This window comes from Nyctereutes procyonoides, unplaced genomic scaffold (assembly GCF_905146905.1).
Source record: "Nyctereutes procyonoides isolate TBG_1078 unplaced genomic scaffold, NYPRO_anot_genome, whole genome shotgun sequence".
NCBI lineage: Eukaryota > Metazoa > Chordata > Mammalia > Carnivora > Canidae > Nyctereutes > Nyctereutes procyonoides.
In genome coordinates, this window is record NW_026575146.1 from 28706716 (window position 1) to 28728915 (window position 22200).

At 35.4% G+C, this 22200-nt stretch overlaps 1 protein-coding gene across 7 annotated transcripts in view; it reads right to left on the bottom strand.

The window, feature by feature from the left end:
* The window catches only part of TRDN (triadin), a 368093-nt gene that overhangs the window by 68928 nt on the left and 276965 nt on the right, over nt 1-22200 (bottom strand). For all 7 annotated transcript variants that reach the window (XR_008662524.1, XM_055310519.1, XM_055310523.1 and 4 more), the window contains exon 24: nt 4899-4937. Coding sequence is in view for 6 of the 7 variants with exons in the window: in XM_055310519.1 (XP_055166494.1) it covers nt 4899-4937 (39 nt within the window). In the remaining variant the exon portion in view is untranslated. The remainder of the gene's footprint in view (nt 1-4898; nt 4938-22200) is intronic.

Here is a 22200-nt window from a genome sequence, read left to right on the forward strand (position 1 = left end):
CGATGCTAGTGGTGGATTAGACAAAGAGAGACCACATGAAGAAATATGACAGGGGGTGTGGGGACGCAGTATAATGTAGTGACAGTGAATCTAGCTCTGTTCTCCACAGATACTCATTTAGAAAAGATAACTAGCACAGGCATGTGGTGGATCTGTCTGTGAAGACGAGATGGAAACAAGAGGATCAAATCATGGGCTTATTTATCCATTCAGGCAAGAGATGATGAGAGCTAAAACTATGGTCATACCCGGAGAAAGAAAACAAAAAGGAGGGGGGAGCACAAATTTGGGAAATACATAACATGATACCTAATTGGACACTGGGTTCTGAAAGACAAGGAGAAGCTGCAAATGACTCAGAAGTTTAAGTCAACGGAACTGAGTGGTGACTCATGAGTTCCATTTCTTGGGATAAGGAGCGACAATAATGACAGAAAGAGACAACGGAGGAGCTGTTGAGTTCAATTATGAACAAAGTGACACGTAGGCAGAATAACCAAGTGGAACTGTTTGTTAGACAGTTAGAAATACAGTTCTAGAACTCTGAAGAATTTGTTTATGAATATTAATATCCATGGTAAGTAAGAAAAATAATGTATTGCTTATTACTTAGGCAAGCGTTTTGTTGTTTTTAATTATATTACTACTTATAATTAATATCTATTGCTTCCCAAAAAGAACACTAAGCTATTCTCCAATTACCTAATGAAATGCATGTCCCATTTGCCATCATTTTCATCGCCGGGTAAAAAACAAAGGAATTTTAGTGGCTAATAATATGCCACGTCAAAAATAAATCATTATAAATGTCGCTCTGGTATTTAAAAATGTAGTCATTTCTTTGTTGTCACTGTCTTATTTTTAACAATGTGGGCTAAATGGTTTAGTTTTTGCCAAAGAAAGTTTTTCGGGTTTTTTTTTTTTTTTTTTTTTTTTGGACATGAGAGACAGTAAACATGGTCAAATATTGTGTTGGAGTCAGTATAATATGAGGCAGGAAAAAAACCATCCCCTGGTTTGGGCAACAAACATGTTAGTGGTCACCATCACACAGATTTTAGGAGAAAAGATCATTCTGGAGGACTGTCTTCCCTCATGTATGCTCAACTTTAATTTAATCTACCCTTTCATTATTCCTTCAAAGCTCAGGAGCATTTTGTTCTTCCTCATAACTAAGCTTATTCCTTCCACCTAGAGGGTATATCCCCACTTCTCTCAAATCTGGGACAGTTCTCTCCTAATCCGTATCTCCCTCTGGACTTCTCACTCCTCCTCTCCCTGGAATTCTCTCCATCGGATTATCACCAGCATGACAACAACCAACATGTTTCATTGATTTGACCTGCTGAAATAGAATATTTTGCCTCCTTTTCCCTACAAATTCCTGGAAAAAGTAGTTTGTGCTCTGCTTCTACTTACTGATAAATCCCAAACTGTTTTTTACTTCCACTGGTCTTCTGAAAATGCCCTCCAAAAGGTTGGGACACCTGGGTGGCTCAGGGGTTGAGCGTCTGCCTTTGGCTCAGGGTGTGATCCCAGGGTCCTGGAATCAAGTCCCACATCCGACTTCCTGCAGGGAGCCTGCTTCTCCCCCTGCCTGTGTTTTTGTGTCTCTCATGAATAAATAAATAGAATCTTTTTTTTTTTAAAGTCACAAAATGACAGGTTTTTGTCAACTATAATGGCTTTTTCTCAGTCCCATGTCTCATGACCCTCTGAGACTTTCATATTGCTGACTTCTTCACGTGTTCTTGAAAGGACTCCTGCTTTGGGATGCTGAGACACTGTACTTCCTGGTCTTCCCCATAACCTGCTTGCCTGCTCTTTATTGGTTCTTTTACTTTTCCATGGGAAATCCAAGGGAATGAAGCATCCTTCATTCCCTTCTCTTCTGTCTCCATGTTCTTTTTTTTTTTTGAACAACTCCTTTTCTCCTTTGTCTTCAAATGCAGAACTTCGAAACTCATGTATACCCAATCTAGTCTGAGGATCCCAAGTGAATGCTCCCAATTTGCAAGCATTGCTAGGATATCTCTGGGTGGATGTCCCACTAACATCCACCCACCTGCACACCTGCACTTCCTTTGCAACTTATAGTTTAATCGCCTTCTCATCCTTTCATGCTTGAGGCCGTGAAGTTCAGTACAGCTAATGTCATCCATGCCTATTCTTTTCCTGTGAAACAACTTGACAGAAAAGCAGCAATAGCGCAATACAGGGAGTACGACTGTGTTTTTAAAGTGTATGGTGTCCTGTAACTGAAAGAATATATAAGATGTTGTTCGTATTTTCAATGGGTTACTAGGTTCAATGCTTTTAAAAATCGTAATTCCTAAAAATTCCACACTGCACAGTAGTCATGGCTATAAATAATCTTGAAAATAAATAAAATTCACTTTCTCATTGTTTCTGCTCTGTACCAATTTTTCCCATCCTTATAATATTTAGATTACTTACAAAATACTACTGAGTCAAATCTCTGATTGAAAATCCATTCTACAAAACTTCACTCCATACACTATTACAAGATTTAGGATTATTACTCTCTTCCTCTGATTCATATTCTGAGAATCCAGACTTTTCACTCTGGCCTCCTAATCGCCCTTTCCTGGATTTCCAGAACCACCCTCCCTTTGGCTACCTACCATGGCTGCAGTTCTGCCATCGTCTGTTCCTCATTCAGGGCCTAGCATCTGCTTTGGTCTTTGGTCTTCTTGCTGCCTGCTGCTAACTGCATGCTCATCCTGCCCCTCAGTTAACTCCGCCATAGAGCTACCCTTTACTGAAGCTGAACCAAATGGCAAGCACCAAGTTGATTCCTTTTAACAAGCCCTGGTGGCTTGTTATGATAACCTTCGTTCCATAGATAAAGAAACTGAAGGTCAGAAATGTTAAGTAATTTAAGTCACACCCCTAGCAAATGGCAGAGTCAAATTCATGTCTTTCTACTCGAAAAGCTAGCACTGCTTCCACCATGCTGTAGAATCATCTCCCTGTCTCAGCTGTTCTTGCATATTCCTAAAACCCTAGCTTAAATCCATCATCTCCCGAGGTTTTCCCTGATTGATAAGACCACAGGGGTGGCTCCTCCCTTGAGACACCCGAGCACTCATCACTGATATAATTGTCTTAGAGCCATCACTTGATAGTTCGTGTCTGTGTCCTTGATTATACTCTTTTGAGACAAAAACAATATCTTATTACTTATTTGTAAGTTTTGCATCACCAAGCACAATCTTAAACATATGGCAGTGATATTTAGCATAATATATGTTTTCAATTAATTTGCTGATTGAGGGGATCCCTGGGTGGCGCAGTGGTTTGGCACCTGCCTTTGGCCCAGGGCGCGATCCTGGAGACCCAGGATCGAATCCCACATCGGGCTCCCGGTGCATGGAGCCTGCTTCTCCCTCTGCCTGTGTCTCTGCCTCCCTCTCTCTCTCTGTGACTATCCTAAGTAAATAAAAATTAAAAAAAAAAATTAATTTGCTGATTGATTATATAACATATGCCATTAATGCTAATTTCTCTTTCCTTTTAGGAAGTTAAAAATAAATATAACATAAAAATAGACATAAATATTTAATGCAAACTAATAATAGGAAATTTATAGTGCATATTACTTTTCCCATTACATACCAACAATAAAATAAAGCATCAAATACAGTGTTAGCTTACAGGAAAGAGTAATGTCATATACCTTTTATTTGATCAGCAGTCTTTCACTGACACCAGTAAGAGTGCCAACAACCATAGAGCAATTTTTATATGTAGTTTCCCCCTTACTGCCAATATATCGAAAGCTCAGTTATAAATTTTGATGTTAAGATGTAATATATCATATCTCTATTATGCATTTTCCTCACTATGTAAAATTGGTCACTTTTTTCCATTTATCTTCCAGAAAATGCAGGCTTTCAGATTTTATAAAGTCACTCAAAATGACTGTTTTTTCACTACAAAGCAATGAGTTCCTTTTGCTTTGTTAACAGTACTTTCAAAAGGAGTGGCAATAATTCAAGTTAATATTTAAACATAGAAGGGTAAAACAAGAATGATTTTCATATAGGTTAAACTTGGTAAAAATGAGTATATACAAATATTGTTAAGACCAAAGATCCGTATATGTCTCTGTGTACACAGAACTTTTACTGTATGGGGAGATATAGCTAGATATAGCTTTTTTTTTTTTTGCATATGTAGATAGACATATAAATATCTTCATATAGATATAACATATTTGGAGTAGGGTTAACCCGAGGAAGATTGTCATTACTAACTGGAATTTTTAGTTTTACTTTTCTGCACTGTATTCTATGATTTTTTTTCTTCTAAGTGTTGACTCCTGTCTTAAGAGTGCCCAGCTAATCTCCTGTCTTCTTCCCTCACAGAACCTGTTTTTAGAAATCCTATTTTCAGAGTACTCCAATTTTCAAATCAATGACCAGGAAAGCAATGGATTACCATTCCAAAGAATATTTGCATATTTAATTAGTAGGAAAGAAAGTGATTGAATCTATTAGGTTGCCTCATATGAAACCACTGTTTCTTGAGGTTAAAAAAAAAGGTTGAATATAGGTGAAGGCAGGTCTGAAATTCAAATTGTCCCCTGAGCACTTTGTAAACAGTGCTCAGTTACCCATTAGATGCATAAGGAACAGCATATGCCAGTAGTGCTTTGATGACTTTATCCGGAAAAAAAAAGAATCTATTTTCACCTTAACATATCTTCAAGTTTATGGCTTTATTATATTTAAAATATATAGGATGGGTGCATCAGGTTTTTTTTTCAATGTTGTGAGCATCTCAAGGCCTTACCCAACCCTGATTATAAAACTGGACTTGTACATAACAAACAGAACATCTATTTATGTGTAAATCTTACAAAGTGTCCTTACCTGCTTTGGGCATCTTTTCATCTTTTTTAATTTCAGGCTCTGGAGTAAAACATTTACATACACACATACAAAGAAAAGGGGGGAAATCAACATTTGAAAAAAAGAACATACGAATCAGTTCTAATAGATTTTTCTCATCTGTTCTCAATTTCAATTATAGTTACATTTATCAATATGCAGTGAAACGTGTTCTTAGTAAACTATAAAGTAACTTAAGTGAAAGGACTTTGATTTTAAAACCCAGTTTGCTAAACAGTTTCATACTAAACATACTAAGTAATTTGGCATCTTGTCTTTAATAAGAACCCATTTCTTGTGATTTGGAAGCTCTCTAAGTAATACAAATAAAAAATTAATAAAAACCGCTTGGAGGGAAGAGTGTGGTAATTTTTCCTAATTTAACCAATGCAAGCGATTTATTATATTTGACTACAGACGCTCAATTCATGGAGCGCCACCTGGTGGTTAATTTAATAATTTCAAACTGGTATAATTCTTGTTTTTATATGTTATTAATTTTATAAAATACATTAAATTGACTTAAATTTAGTATAATAATATAAGGCTTTATTAAAATGAAATATTTTGATTTCTTATTGTCCTAGGAAATGGCTTTTGTTCAGAAACTGCATTTCAACTTACCAGTATAGAAGTTTTTTTTTTTTTTTAAGATTTTATATATTTATTCATGAGAGACATAAAGAGAGAGGCAGAGACACGGGCAGAGGGAGAAGCAGGCTTTCCAAAGGAAATCTGGTGCAGGACTCAATCCCAGGACCCTGGGATCACGACCTGAGCTGAAGGCAGATGCTCAACCACTGAGCCACCCACGTGTCCCTATACCTGGTTTCATAAACTATCCAAATAATACTCATGACATCATCCCAACCAAAGTAATGGCTGACTATATTTTCACGTTTCCCAGTTCTTCTTCTTTTAACAATTTTGCCTCAGCTTTAGAGTTCTCCATTTTTGCCATAAGGTTTTTTTTTCATTAATGGAAGGATTCCGGTATGTTACAATTTTTCCTTCCTTCCAACAGCAGAAAAACTGATCCCATGGTTGGGATACTTTTTAAGTACAGTCTATGTTACCTGAGATAGTGCTGTCTGGCTTTATTTGAATTCTAGCCTAATAGGCTCATTATCTGGAGTTACAAAAAACAAACAAACAAAAAACCATACACCAAAACTCACATTTGTTTAACAGCAGAATTTTATATAGTCGAAAATTACATAGCCATTCACACCCTACTTCCTATAATATTTGAATATGTATCCTGTAAAGAAGTGGTATCACTGCTATTATTGCACTTTAACACTCCCTGGCACATATTCCCCTATTTTGAATTAACACATTCACATACCTGGGGAGGGTACACACTATCTTAATACTTTCCAAGGGCCTTAGTGTTATATAAAATTTTTGTTGTATAATTTTTTACTTCATTTTCATTTACTGTCTGTGTCTCCTTTTTAGATTTTAATTTCCACAAGAGCAATAGCTGTGTCTTGTTTGCTACTCAAACATCAGCATTTGTTCACATCTTTGACACATGGTATGTGATCCATAAATATTGTGGAATGAATGAATATGTGAACAAAATGGTGACTATAGAAAGACCAAATACTCCCACTTGTGCATCCGTAGCCTTAGAAGAAATTGATTCAGCTCATGCTTCCAGAGCTAGAAATAAAATGCAGTGTCCTAGGGTGGGGTTCACAAACATGTTACTCATCAAGTAGAGCTATTTGAAAGAGCTTTCCTTCCCACTCTACACATGGCTCTCACCCCCTCAGTCACAGTGTCATTGTAATCTTGAAATGGAAATATCTGTCTTAATGTTTGTCAAGAGGTCTTTTGAAAAAAATAAAAATTGTTAAGAATATTTTTAACATGCAATATGATTTTTAGGAGTATTATACAACCAGAACCAACTTTTATCTTGCACATAGAATTTTACAGACACTTATGAATGTGCACTATCCAACTTGCACGTGCCCATGGCCCCTCACATTAGGATACAACTACTGACTTTTGCTATTTTATGCAAACAGCCCTTACTGCGTGACCTCACAAGTTATGAGTTCAGGGGAAGTGTAAAAAGAAGCTTTGGATCATATAATCTGGCTTTAAAAACAAGATTACTTACTAAGTGTTGTGACCTTGGACATTCCTTAAAACCCTAAATCTCAACTTTGTCATTCCTACAATGGAGAAAATAATGTTGTAAAATTAATGAGAATTATAAGTGATGTATAGGAAGAGCTTAATTATTTTAAAATTATGCTCATAAACTTAAATTGCATGGTAATTTTCTTTTTTTCTTACAGAATTGGGTCTTTATCCTTGAAGATGCAAAGCAGGAATTGCTATATGAGATTATTGTCAAAGGATTTTCTAAGGTGAGCATCTCTTTTATTAGGCTACTTGTTCATTCGGAGCCTAGTGCCTTCATTTTTTAGATAGTATTACTACTGAAGGTTAAGTCCTTAATTTTTGAGTCACATGTAGATGTTTATTCCTAGTCATATGAAATGACAATATATATTACAAATATATATATATTTGTATTTAACTTTAGTCAAAAGTTATATATATATATGTATATATGTGTATATATATATATATATATATATATGTATATTTAAGTTTATTCAAAAGGCTTCATTGATAAGTTTCAGGAAATTAAGGATAGTGGCCAGTACTGGAGATTGGGACCCAGAGACCAGAAAAAGAGAAAGGGAATTCTTATTTTCACCCAATCTTTACTGTTTGAAATATTTTTTTTACCACTGATTATTATTGTATAATAATAAAATACTCGATTTTCGTAAACATTTGTCACTTGAGCCCCTCATTTTCATCTCCACATGCAGGCATGCAGAGACACTGAATCAAGAGATCGTCACGCTGAGTTGTTGAGGCAGACAGCCTGTCATTTCATATGCAGCACTGACTTTTCCAGGCTGTTGATTTCGTTTATGAAATGTAAATTGCTGATGGGCCTGGGAAGGGGAGCTTCATTAATGAATCTTCAATGTCATCAACTCTATGCTCTCAAGTAAAGCAGGCCAACCCAAACTTCAGCGTGTATGCGCTGGAGTCAGAGAAGGGTAGCAGTGGAGATCAACTCTGAGTAGGAGTCTCTGTTTTGTCTTCATGAAATTAAAAGAAAGAAATCTATGCAATATATAAGTCCCAAGAACCAACATTTTTAAAAGAATGTCTCTATCTTAAGGGTCCCTAGGAAACTCGGTCAAGTGTCAGTCTTGGTTTCAGCTCAGGTTGTGATCTCAGGGTGGAGGGATCCAGCCCCTGGTCAGGTTCCACACCCTGAGCAGAGAGCAGAGGCTGCTTGGGATTCTCTCTCTCCCCACCTCTTTCTGTCCCTCCCCCTGCTCACACATGCCCTCACTCTTTCAAATAAATAAATTCTTAAAAAAAGGATGTCTCTATTTTAAATATTTTGTAAGGAGAAGCTGCATATCACTGATCTTCCTTTTTTCCACTTGGTTATCATTTTTGTTTTTCAATACATAGAAGCCTTTTATGTAAAATAAATAATGATAATCAGCTTTTGCAGCCAGTGATATTTTCCTCATGGCATTCACTATTAAATAAGTGTACTATATGCATTATTTATATTTTATTTATGTGATATTAAAGGTTCCTGTGTTTATTTGCTCTCTAATCCCAGGAGAATATAAGCTTCATGAGTCTTGAGATGAATTTCTATTTTCTCTGCTGAATCATCATGTCTAGATCAGTGCTTTTGTAGAGGATCAGTAAATATTTATTGCACAAATGAAGAAATTATCTTATACAATCTTCACATACCTCTCCTATGAGGTAAATACCATTATTACACCCACTTTAGAGATAATGATACTGAGGCTTCATAATTTGTCTAAGAACATTTTCCCTACTAAGGGGCAAAATTGGTCTTTGCTTACTGCTTTTTTTCCTGACTTGAGAGCCTTAAAACATTTATAAGCCAACAGCTATCATTATTATTGCTACAGATAGAATGAAAGCTTTTAAACATTTCATGTATAAAAACTATACAGTAAGCTACCTTCTACATTTTATAGGTAGGTTGTATTTACCTAGGTTATATTATGTAGACAAATTACTAATGGAGTTATTAACACTGCAGTTGGCATAAATAAGATAGTCACTGAAGTTTCTATTTTTTTCAGCCCTTAAATCATGTTGTAAAAAAAAATCATATTGTAAAAATGAATTTCCTAAACTAAGCTGTTTAAACTAAATAAATGGATTGGTCATTGATAGGAAATTACTGTCTCATTCACTCCTGGAATAGTAGTCCATATTTAATGGCATGAGAAACTTTTACATTTCAAAGCAAGTCACCAAATCTTTTTCAGGTAAAATACAAAAGAACTTCAGCAGTCAATTGTTTTTGAGTTTTGGCCTGAAAGAGTCTGGAAAGCATGGTGGCTAAGGACACAAGTCGTACTGCAGAGCATGTAGCCCAAATTTGCCTCAGGTGCCTGTGTAACCTGGGCAAGTCTCTTTTAGTGCTTCAATGTCAATATTCACATAGATTTTATTTTTTTTAATTTTTCTTAAATTTTTATTTATTTATGATAGTCACACACAGAGAGAGAAAGGGGGGGGGCAGAGACATAGGCAGAGGGAGAAGCAGGCTCCATGCACCAGGAGCCCGACGTGGGATTCGATCCCGGGTCTCCAGGATCGCGCCCTGGGCCAAAGGCAGGTGCCAAACCGCTGCACCACCCAGGGATCCCTTCACATAGATTAAAAAAAAAAAAAGATGCTGTAAAAATGAAAGTGAACCTACAGGTGAAACATTTAGAACAGCATCAGATACAAAGCAAATAGTGCACATTGGTCTCTTTATTGATATTTTAAATTATGCTCCCTATATTTTTCTACCATACTGTTAAATACAGTATCTTTTAAATAATAATATTTGTAAATAAAACAATTAAGGTTTTATTAAATATTTAATTAAAAAGCAGCATCCATAAATTTATTCTAAACCCATGGTTGTCACATCATTTGAGTAATCATTGCGTTTTTTAATGAAAATCCACTACTAATGCACACACATACACATTTAGATAACTTTCTTATGGTTCTCATTATATTTCTTAAGAACAATGTATATACAAAACACACCCCACACACACACTCACACACTTTCACATTTTGGTTTTTTTTAGATGAGGCTTTATGCTATGGTTCAAGCTATCATTCCAAGTAGTTGGGCTTCAAAATTAGGGATTTGGGACAACTCTCACTGAACTCATGTTTTTTCATGTCTTAGGAATTGTTTTGCACATGCTGTTTTGTTTGTTTGTTTTTGTTTTTAAAGATTTTATTTATTTATTCATGAGAGACACAGAGAGAGAGAGAGGCAGAGACACAGGCAGAGGGAGAAGCAGGCTTCAAGAAGGGATCCCAATGTGGGAGTCGATCCCGGGACTGCAGGATCACGCCCTGGGCCAAAGGCAGACAGACTCTCGACCGCTGAGCCATCCAGGCGACCCAACAGATACTGTTTTATAGGTAGCATTTTATTTCATCTGCTGTGGAGACATTATTTTGTGGTTCAGGTAAATACAATTGTGAGAAAGAAGAAATCTGGCTACACTCAGGTTGACTTGGAACCTCTTCTGTTCATAGACCTCCAAAAGAAAATACCGTTCCAAGCTTGGGTGATGTCACACAGAGAACCAACCCCTTGGCATCAGCTCCATGACTTTTCATCTTATCTGTGCCTACGTTTCTTTACTTCAATATGCTATGAGCTATTTAATATTTTCCTTCCTCTTTTTTTAACCATGTCCATATGGTTTTGAATCATTATGTATTCTCTAGCTTCCGTTTTTCCTGCTTGAGTTTCTAAATCAGTATCATCTTTGTTTATAAATTGAGGAATCCTCCATGCATAATCAAGGGGGCAAAGTGATGGCATTCTCAAATAATTATGCAACCTCATCCAAATTAAGGGCTTTCACAGATCATTTTGTACTGTGGTTGGACAAAAACAGACAAATAGACATAAACCGAGTGAACGAAAAAAGCCCTCAGTTTGAAATGTATTCCCTTCATTTACTAACCCAATGATCTAATGTAAGGCATCTGAAACTAAATTTCGGTTTTCTCACCTTATGAAATGTAAAATGATAATTAGCTGATGTAGTTGTGGTTAAGATTAGATCAAATAATTTAACAAATCTTTCCTGGGCACTCATGTATGTACTAAGATCTAAATAGAAGATGTCCATAGATTGAATTAAAAATAATCTAGTATGTCTGATCTCAGGCACCTCTGCAGACCACTTCACTCTTCCTTTTTTACAGCCCTCTTTTTCAAGTATTGTGAGATTTTTCTTGGATGGGGATTTTATCCTGTTCATCTTTGGAAACGGAGAACCCAAAAAAATAGCCGACTATTATACCAACACTCAAAAACTATTACTGATACAAAATAATGTAAAAACGTGGCTTCAAGACACCAGGGAAATCAATTTATAAGGTTCACTTTTAGGTGGTTCAGACCAAAATATGAAGTGGTATCCCTGTCCCATTAACTAAATACAGCCTTCCCTAGGTGGAAATGCCCATTAGAACTGACTCACTCACATTCAACACTGCTGCACATAAATCTTCAGATTTTTATATTTAACTTGCTCCAATCAGATATAATTATTCAGAGTGAGTTAACTAGTTTGTAGCTGGTTATTTTAAAGCTAAGCTACAGGGGTGCCTCAGTGGTTCAGTTGGTTAAGCGTCTGGCTTCAGCTCAAGTCATGATCCCAGGGTCTTAGAATAGAGCCCCCTATTGGGTCCCCTGCTCCGTGGGGTGCCTGCTTCTCCCTCTCCCTCTGCTACTTCCCCTGCTTGTGCACACTCTCTCTATCTCTCTTTGTGTGATAGATGATGATAGATAGATAGATAACCTAACAAATAAAATCTTAAAAAAGAAAACCCTAAAAACAAAAAACAAAACTAAGCTAGAATCTCCAGCTACTAGGCAGGGCTTTTTCCATAACAAGTATGCATACACTCAAAGCACATCCCCCCACTCTCATTCCCATTAGACCAACAAGAAAAAAACAAATATGCTTTATAAACTTCTGTAGGTATAGTTCTCAAGTGATTCCAGTTCATAATGCAAGCACTTAATGGAGGACTTAATGCTTTATGTGTAAATCCTGATTCTGCAATCCTTCCCTGGCAAGATTCCCAAGGAGTTTGATGCTCACAAGGAAAGTTTGCTGAGTGGACACTAACGGTGCCACAAAATGAGCCAAAGGGCATTCTCTCTTCGCAGCACAGAATAAATGCATACATTTTTCCTGCCTCATTCTGTCATCATTTCATTTCCGTGATACTTTGTCTTTCGTATATGCTAAATACGATGTACCATGGTTCTGATAGCATCACTCTGCCTTTATCTTCTCTTTCTTTCATGCCTCTCCATGTGCGCCTCATTATTCTTTCCTTCCTGGAGTTTCCTAGTGTGAAGAGTACACACTGAAATAAGTAAGAGATAATTGGAAGAGGCTGCACATATCGGTTGCACAAAGAATAGTCAGTCTGTCAGAACAACATCCTGTGATGTTGTTTGAAGATGGCAGCATAGCTGGTTGAATATTTTTTAGGTAATGAACCAGTTGACTTTAAACCATTCAATGGGTTCAGAAAGTTGTGCAACTTTTACCACTTGCCATGGTAAATAAGTGGACATTCTTTGGTTTCTCCTTATCAAAGGGAGAGTTTGTCTTTAAGTAGACTCTTCCTGTTTTCTCTGGGCACTGACATTCATCTTTAACTTGAAGTGAGAATAAACAATGGCGTTAATAACAGGTCATAGGATTAAGTGTGGGTCATCCTATATCTCATTCAAATATGTAAAAATAATGCATGACCTTATATGTGAAAAGAAAATATTTAAATCTTTAAAGTGAACAGGAAAAATGAAAAAAAAAATCCCCTCAAGGAGAGAAGGACATTAGAACATTTGCATTAGTTAGCTTGGAGTGACAACAAAAGTGGGTATGCAAAGGGACAATGACTCATCTTCTCATGCTACTTTGCCCCTTTTAATGAGAGCTTAAATGGAAAGAATACCAAGGAAGACATCTTGGTGCTTTACCTTTGTAATTGTTTATATATTTCACATACATATCATTGTATATATATATATATATATGTTATTATTGTGCATTAATTTCTTGGACGGAGAAAATAAAAATTCACAGTGTTTGGATACATTAATTTGCAAAGCCAATGATTACAAAAGGGAAAGTTCTGGCAACCCCAACTGCTTTTTCTTACCAACACATAACCTCTTTCCATTCTATCAACTTGGCATTTCAGCCAGATGGGCACAAAAGGAAAAGTGTGGCTCCTTAGAGTGATAGAGCTACCATTACTGGTTCAATTTTCACTTAAAGAATTCTTCAGTAAATGAGCAATCATGGATTTGTAAAGGCACCTATGGACATCTTATGCTTTTGAATCTGGCTGGTCTTTTTTTTTAATCAACACATTCTCTATAACGTTCCCCTATTCCTACCAAATAGGAAAAATTGTTATGCGGAAAAAAGAACTTTGATACCACGTTAGGATAGATCTTGCTAATATATTCCGATATTGAAGAACAAAAGAAAGTACGATTATTTTTAGATGCATTTATATCTGATATTAAGTAGCTAATCCAGCATAGAAACCATAGATAATCCTTTAATCTTTTTGCATCAATTTCTTCACTGTTAACATGATAGTCATAATATTTTCTTCCAAAATAACTCAAAGCAGAATTAAATCATGTCAAGGATTAAATCAGAAACAAGGCACAGGAAAAAAAGACAACAGAAAAAAATACACAAAAATTAAAATACTAATGTTGATTATGAAATCAAGTATTCTGGATCAACAGCTAGATTTTAAAAACAATATCACAGGACAGTCCCAGTGGCTCAGTGGTTTAGCACTGCCTTCAGCCTGGCGCGTGATCCTGGAGACTTGGGATCGAGTACCACGTCAGGCTCCCTGCATGGAGCCTGCTTCTCCCTCTGCCTGGTCTCTGCCTCTCTCTCTCTCTCTCTCTCTCTCTCTCTCTCTCTCTCTCTGTGTGTGTGTGTCTCTCATGAATAAATAAATAAAATCATTAAAAAATAAAATAAAAACAATATCACAGTAAGTTCTAATACAACTGATAGGATGCCAATGTCATAAGCAAAGATGGTATTTGTGAATTGCAATATTATTAGAAAAACTTAAAATTCAGAAAGTTGAATCAACTAGGTTAGTCGCATTTACTTATTGGAATGATCAGTTACAAAAGACAAAATAAATCCCTGTAATGTCAGTTTAGAGACTTAGAACAATAGATAATATTAAAACTAGAACTTTTCAGAAGAAAATTTGATTTGCTTAATGTCAATCATTAGACATCAGAATATTTGTGGTCATTAGCACAAGAACATTGGTTATGTTCTGACTGACATATGTTCAGTTAACATATTCTAAAAGGTGCTCTGTGGTATAAATCTCTGAGACCAACTGCTTTTGATTCTTTCTTGTAAAAGTAGATTATATAATATCTACTCTTCAACAAACTGTCAAGCTTTTCCCTGCAGGTCTGTATGTGGATAAATCAATATTTAAATAATGTTTATAAAATCAACATTGGAACCTTCAGAATAAGACTTAAAAACTAGTGACAACTGAAAATGCATAGAATATCAACTTTTAGAAAATAAAAAGCAGGGCAGATAGATTCCTAGTATTGGCCCTCAAGATGTCTGTATGCACTCATGCTAAAAAAGAATGTTCTGGGTTCCTCGAGATTGAGTTTTAAAATATATTCTTTTATTATTATTATTGTTATTATTATTTTTAAAATATATTCTTTACTACCTCTACTCAGAACTTGACTCTTCTCACCTTGACTCTTTCCATCACTCATCCATTCATGCCCACATCTTTAAACTCTGCACACTGGCAAACATATCCTGCAAATAGCTATGTTTCAACCTAAATTTCTTTTCTGAACCTCACACTAAGATAGCTTCCAACCCTACATTTCTCCTTGGATCTCTTCTAAGCACCCCAAACTCAACATGTTGTAACCCAGACTTATGATTCTAAGCTTCTCCTTTTCTGGTGTCCCATCCCAGTGGTGTCAAACGTGATTGTATAAAATAGAAATCTTATTAAATGTCCTCTTTCTCCATTTCACCTGCAACTGTCCAAGCACAAGGTACCATAATCACTCATCTAGATATTAGGTGAGTAGTATCTTCATTGGTCTTCTCGAATCCCATCCTGTCCTTCTCCAATTCACTACCATAGTGGCCGTTACAGAATGCAACCCCCTTCCCCTATACTCTCAAACATGTATAAAATGCTTTTGTGCATATGCTTCCATTGCCCTTATACTAAATACCAAAATCCTTAATATGGCTTACAGAGGGGTTGGCAAACTTTTTCTGTAAAATACCAGATAGTAAATATTTCAGTGTTACAGGCCATTTGATCTCTGTTGTAGCTACTCGACTCCACTCTTAGGGCACAAACACTGCTACAGACAAAACACAAATGAATGAGTCTGTGTTCTAATAAAATGTTATTTGTAGATACTAAAATTTGAATTTCTTACACGTTTCAAGTGCCCCCAAATTTTATCCTTCTTTTGATTCTTTTTCAACCATTTAAAAATGTACACATGTTCTTATCTGATGTGCCAGATTGGGCCCATGAAACATAGTTTGCTTACTCCTGGTTTTCAAAATTCTATATATCTCTTATTTTTGTTTATGCCTCTCTTGCTAACACTTTCTATGCCTCTACAACACTGTCCTCTTTCACAAGAAATTTGACTGTTCCAAAACACCTCTTCCCTCCTTGCTCTCTCCTATTCTTGATTTCTTCACAGGTTAGAATTCCTACTTAACCTTCACACCTCAAATCAATGTTGTTCCATTGGGACACGTTCCTTGATTCCTCAACCTAAGTCAGATTTTTCTATGTCTACCCTTATAGCACTGTGCTCCTTCTGTCAAAGAATTTCTTTCAGTTTTATAGGTGTTCTTTTATTAGTGTGATTCCCCTTTAACATTCATCACCCTCCATTAGACTTCTGTGAAAGCTAAAACCCAGTGTTCGTTGCCCTTGTATTTTCTGTATACTAATATGATAATATTCAAGATATATTCTCAAGTAAAAAAATACTACAGAACAATCCTGGTAGTACTCACAGAGGACTATAATTTTATCATAATGTTTTTATATATTTTAAAAAAGGAATTATATTCAATATATTGCCTGTTGCGGCTGATGATGTAGGCTGGTACTCGACATCTATTCCCACACTTTCCCTTTCCTTCCTGTAATATAGAGGCTGGAAAATGAAATATAAGAATTCCCAAATCTTCTTGGAATTGGATTGGCCACTGTGAAGCAGTTATGGCCAGAAACGTGTGGATAAAACTCCCTGAAATGGGCTTTCCTTCCCAAATAGACAGAGCTTTGTGAAGAAAAGGTTTTGAATCTCTGTCCTGTTTCTGGCAAGAATACTCATAAGTTACCTGGAAGTACTACAGCCAACTTGACACTTTCAGGACAAAGACACAAGCCAATGGTGGCAAAGCTGGAGGGAAGGAGAAGCCAGAAGCCTGGATTCTTGATGACATCCTTGAGCAGTTTTGCACCCTAGTCTACTTCCCCTTGGTCATCTTGTTGCCCAAAATAAGCTTCATATTTTTTAAAGATTTTGTTTATTTATTTGAGAGAGAGAGAGAGAGAGAGAGAGCAGGAGCAGTAGGGAGAGGCAGAGGGAGAGGGAGAAGCAGGCTCTCTACTGAGCAGGGAGCCTGATGCAGGGCTGGATCCCAGGACCCTGGGATTATGACCTGGGTCAAAGTCAGACACTTAACCAACTGTGACACCCAGATTCCCCACACTCCTTATTTGTTAAAAATCACTCTAATCAGATTTTTGGATTACCTAAAGAGAGAAACATGCACAGATAAGATTCACCTATGTAACTAAAAATTTATAAAGTTTGTGGAATATAGTGGCAGAACTTGATTAATGAGAAAATTGGCATCTCATAAGACTAGTGCTAGTGGCTTTCCTAAAATAGCTAAAGGCTACATCTCAAGACATCTTTATGCCACAGAGTAGTTTTTACAAACTATTAACTGTTCTATTCTTAATGCTATGCCATTACATACCACACATTATCATTTACACATATTGTTCTTTGACTTTTAAGCAAAATGGCAAGTGTCCTGAAGGGATGAACTAACACATAAAGGCATGTTCCACATTTTTTTTTTTTACATTTTACAATACAGTGTATCTCTGTTTACATATGAGAAGCGCATCCTTTGCTTAAAGTTGATTTTTCTCTATAGTTTTATAGCACTGGGTATAATTCTTATTTCTTATTTCACTCATCTCCAGTGGATTTTATTTTATTTTACTCTATTTTATTTTATTTTTATTTCAGTATTATTACAGGATAAGTGACACATAAAGTTGGTAGATGTTTAAAGTGTACATCATGGTGATTTAATATACATACACATTGTAAAAGGATTCCCCCCATCTGGATGGTATTTTGTATTTATATGTCTGCCTCTGAGTTAATTCTGCAATTGGAGACTTGTATCATTCAGGATTTGGAGCAAGTACAGTGTCTAACAAAACCACCAACCAACCAACCAACCAACCAACCAACCAACCAACCAACTAGTTTGCCAAACATAGTAGGGACTCAATAAAGTTTTGAGCAATATCTTGAAGAGTCATTAGTTGAGGAAAAACACAAAAGAAAAGGGTGAATGAAAGTAAGTTGTCTGAAGTACTTCTACTTTCTATTCTAACTGATGAAAAGTTTATCAGCAAAAGAATAACACCAATTTAAAAATTACAATAAAAGTGAATATCATAAATGCTGACTTGGAAAATTTCTCAAAACATTCTTGGTTCCATAGTGATTTATATGACTCAATAAAAGTTGTGAGAGAATAAAATTATATACAGATTGACCATAAAGCTCTTTATTTGGTATGATTTCCTATTTGCTGAAGAAATCTTATTTTGATTAATATAAATGATAAAATATGCATTTCTTACAGTAAAGCTTTCTAAATGCTACAACTGTAACCTTTTATTTATTATTCTAAATATATTATTGTATATAATCCCACTTGAGTTTGTTTAATATGATCTATAAGCTTCTTCAAGAAAAGAATCATTAGAGTTATGACAACAAAATTGTGAGTTTGTCTTAATTTTATAGGCAAAAATTTAGAAAAATTTAAGTAGCTGGCCACTTGATTTTTGTCTATGATTGGATGTTTAAACAATTTTAGAGGCCAGAAAAGCTTTTACATTTTTATATCAAATTAAATGATTAACACTTACCTGTTTTTTTAAAAAAACTATTTGAGAGAGAAAGAGAGATTGGGAGGGAGAGTACAAGCAGAGGGAGGGGCAGAAGGAGAAGCAGATGCCCTGCTGAGCAGGGAGTCTGACATTGGGCTCGATCCCAGGACCCTGAGATCATGACCTGAGCCGAAGTTAGATGCTCAACCTACTGAGCCACCCAGGCACCCTTGACACTTATCTTTAATGTCATATGAAGCTACTTTTCAAATTTTATAGGGTAGAAGTAGCTGAAAGTGTATTTTTTCATGCAAATATGAAATTGAAAATGATTATTCCTACTCTAAAAATATAAGTATGCAAAAAATTTGTTTTTAGCTATTTTTATGATGTCATATTAAATTATGTCATATTATATGGCAGCTGAAATGAAAGAGATGGATGGATGGACAAGCTAAAACTTTCTGACTTTGCCTGATATAAACTAAGATTGTACTTAGTGTTTGCTTTGTTTGGATCGAATATATACAACCAATCAGCTGGACACAAAATCAGAATCTTAACGGAAAGGTTAATGGGAAATGGGAAGCCTCAAACACAGATGTCCTCAGACCAGGTATTTCATCTGGTGTAGTTCTTCTAAAGAGCTAAACGGAATTTAACACAACTGCTATGTACCCGTTCTTCCACTGGGCTGTGCTTGAACAAAATACTTTATGTTCTTCCAAAAATAGATTCACAGGAATTCTTATATCCTGGTGGTCATTCTTTGTAACTATGAAGTTTCCATAAAGAAAGCATGAAGTCACCCCTCCAAGCACCTATCATATTACAAAAAAAGAGTCTAGGGCACCTGGGTGGCTCAGATCATGACCCCGGGGTTTTGAGATCGAGTCCTGCATTGGGCTCCCCATGGGGAGCCTGCTTCTCCCTCTGCCTATGTCTCTGCCTCTCTCTCTGTGTCTTTCATGAATAAAAAAATCTTTAAAACAAAACAAAACAGGGATCCCTGGGTGGCGCAGCGGTTTGGCGCCTGCCTTTGGCCCAGGGCACGATCCTGGAGACCCGGGATCGAGTCCCACATCGGGCTCCTGGTGCATGGAGCCTGCTTCTCCCTCTGCCTGTGTCTCTGCCTCTCTCTCTCTCTCTCTGTGACTATCATAAATAAATAAATAAATAAAAATTTAAACAAACAAAACAAAACAAAAACATAAAAGGAGTCTTATGTGCAATGAAGAATATTTGGAATCAAATATGATATTCTGAAATAAGGACATCACTTCACACTTTGTGAAAAAAGCCTAAGAGGAGATATTGAAAGTGTGGAGAAAAATCAGAAAATTAAAAACACAGAAGGGTGGATGAGCAAACAGAAAGTGTGAAGATTTTTGTCTTGTTATTTTAGCAGGAAATATCTACTAAAATGCTTGTGAAGTCTATAAACTTGTAAAATATATTTTTTTATACTTTTAAAATGGGAACAGTATTTTATCAACTGTGCACCATACAAGGCCATGTGGGTCAAAATCATTCAAAATAAAGAGTAAAGAGTAATGGCAATGTGAGCTATTACTGTCTCTATGAGAAATATAATTCATATTTTCAAATTCTAGTGCTGAATTTTTTACTTGTATTCACTTAAGGGTTTTAAGGCAAAATTCTTATATGCTGCTTTTGTGTAGTGTTTTTCTGTTAAATCTATACAATTCTATTTCATCCCAAAGTGAATTCCTTACATTCATGTCTATTGAACCTAGCTTCCAACATGTCAAAGTAATTTTGAATTGTATTAGTACCTTTTAATATATTATCAAGTTGGGCTGCCTGTTTGGTGGTGCAGTGGGTTAAGCATCCTACTCTTGTTTTCAGCTCAGGTCATGATTTCAGTGTCGTAAGATTGAGCCCCACATCGAGCTCTGCACTCAGCACAGGGGCTGCTAAGACTTTCCCTCATCCTCTGTCCCTTTGGCCCTCCTCATGCACGTGCTTTCTCTCTAAAATAAATAAATAAAGCTTTAAAAATAAAATAATCAGTCCATGATATTAAATTCTGACTGCAATAATCTTCCAAGATTACCCAAAATTTTATATATATATATATATATATATATATATATATATATATATATCACCTTAGTACTAAAATGGGGTTTATATAAATATCTTGTTAAAAAAACTTCATGTAGTTGAGATATATTCCAGCTATTGTTTTTCTCTCAATTATTTAACTTCTACTATAGCATGGAAATAAATTACATTAGTCAGTCCTGATTAAAAATCACAAATCTTACCCATATGTTTCAGTGATTACGAAATTATTTTCTGGTTGTTTGTTTAATTAAAGGCTAATTGTTTAATTGTTCAATTAATAGCTAATTGTTTAATTAGCTATTTTTAAAACAAATAAAAGTTGACAAGTTTGACATATCAGGTATCTTTGCTCTATTTTTATTAATCTGTAGATTTCAAAAGTATAATATGGTTCTTTATGCTTTTGTGAAGTTTGTCTTTTCTGTTCGGATTTATTCTCTTTTTGTCTTAAATTCTACTCTAACCATATATACAGAATGGAATGTTACTCATCCATAAAAAATAATGAAATCTTGCCATTTATCACAACATGGATGAACCTACAAGGTATTATGCTAAGTGACGTAGCATTTGTCAGAGAAGGACAAATACCATACAAGTTCACTTATACATGGAATCTCAAAAACAAAATGAACAAAACAAGACAGAAACAGTCTCATAGATATAAGAAACAAATCATTGATTACCAGATGTGAGGAAAAGGGTTAGGGTCTGGGCAAAATAGGTGAAGAGGATTAAGAGGTACAAACTTCCTGTTATAAAATAAGTCATGGGGATGTAGTGTACGATATAGGGGATATGGTCAATGATATTGTAATAACTTTGTATACAGACAGATAGTAATTAGACTTATCAGGGGTCATTTCATAATGTATAAAAATATTGAATCACCATGATGTATATGTGGAAATAGTTAAGATAAGATATTGTGTGTCATTATACTTCAATAAAATGAAATAATAATTCTGGTGATTGCATTTAATTGACTTTTTATGCAAACCCTCCCTTGATTATACATACTTGTCATTAAAAATTAGTAAAAAAAAGATACAATAACAAATATTCAGCATCCATGACATAAAAGTAAAATGTTGAAAAAAGGTATGTTTTCTAAAATTTTTTCTTTCCACCATCATTATCTGTGACATGAACTGGCTGGTGCTACACTGACTAAATGGTACAGGATGATAAAAAAGGGATACCTGGAATGAGGGGAAAGTAGAAAGGAAACTCTAAAGTAGATATGTCCAGGGGTCAAAGACTAAAATGCTCATTAAATGATTTAGGTGGAAACTTGAATTATTTTTCATTCATATGTGTATATTCCACATGCATTTCATCTAGGGGAAATTTTTTTTGAACTTAACTTCCTTAATAAAAAAATGTGCAAATTTGTAATATGTCTGTTCCTCATTTTTAAAAATATTTCTGTTTTAGATTGGCAAAGGAATAAGAATAGCATTATTAAATGATTACATTACTCGATGGCATCAAATCATTTCAATTTAGATTGTGATGTAAACATCCATTCTAATCACAATCAGATCATGCCAAAGAAACCTAGAGTTTCTTTGATATAAGTTAGTGTTTAGGTAAATTTACAGGAAGGTCATTCAAAATTAATCCATTTTTTAAATAATACAATGCTGGAACCCTTTGCTATTTCCTGGACGTTTAACATTACATGTAAGCATTCTCTTGCAGTGCAAAATATTCTAATTTACATATCACACCAGAATAGCATAAAAGTTGTATATAGTAGCATCAAAAGAACTACTATCATAAGTGATGATAAAGCTTTAGATATGAT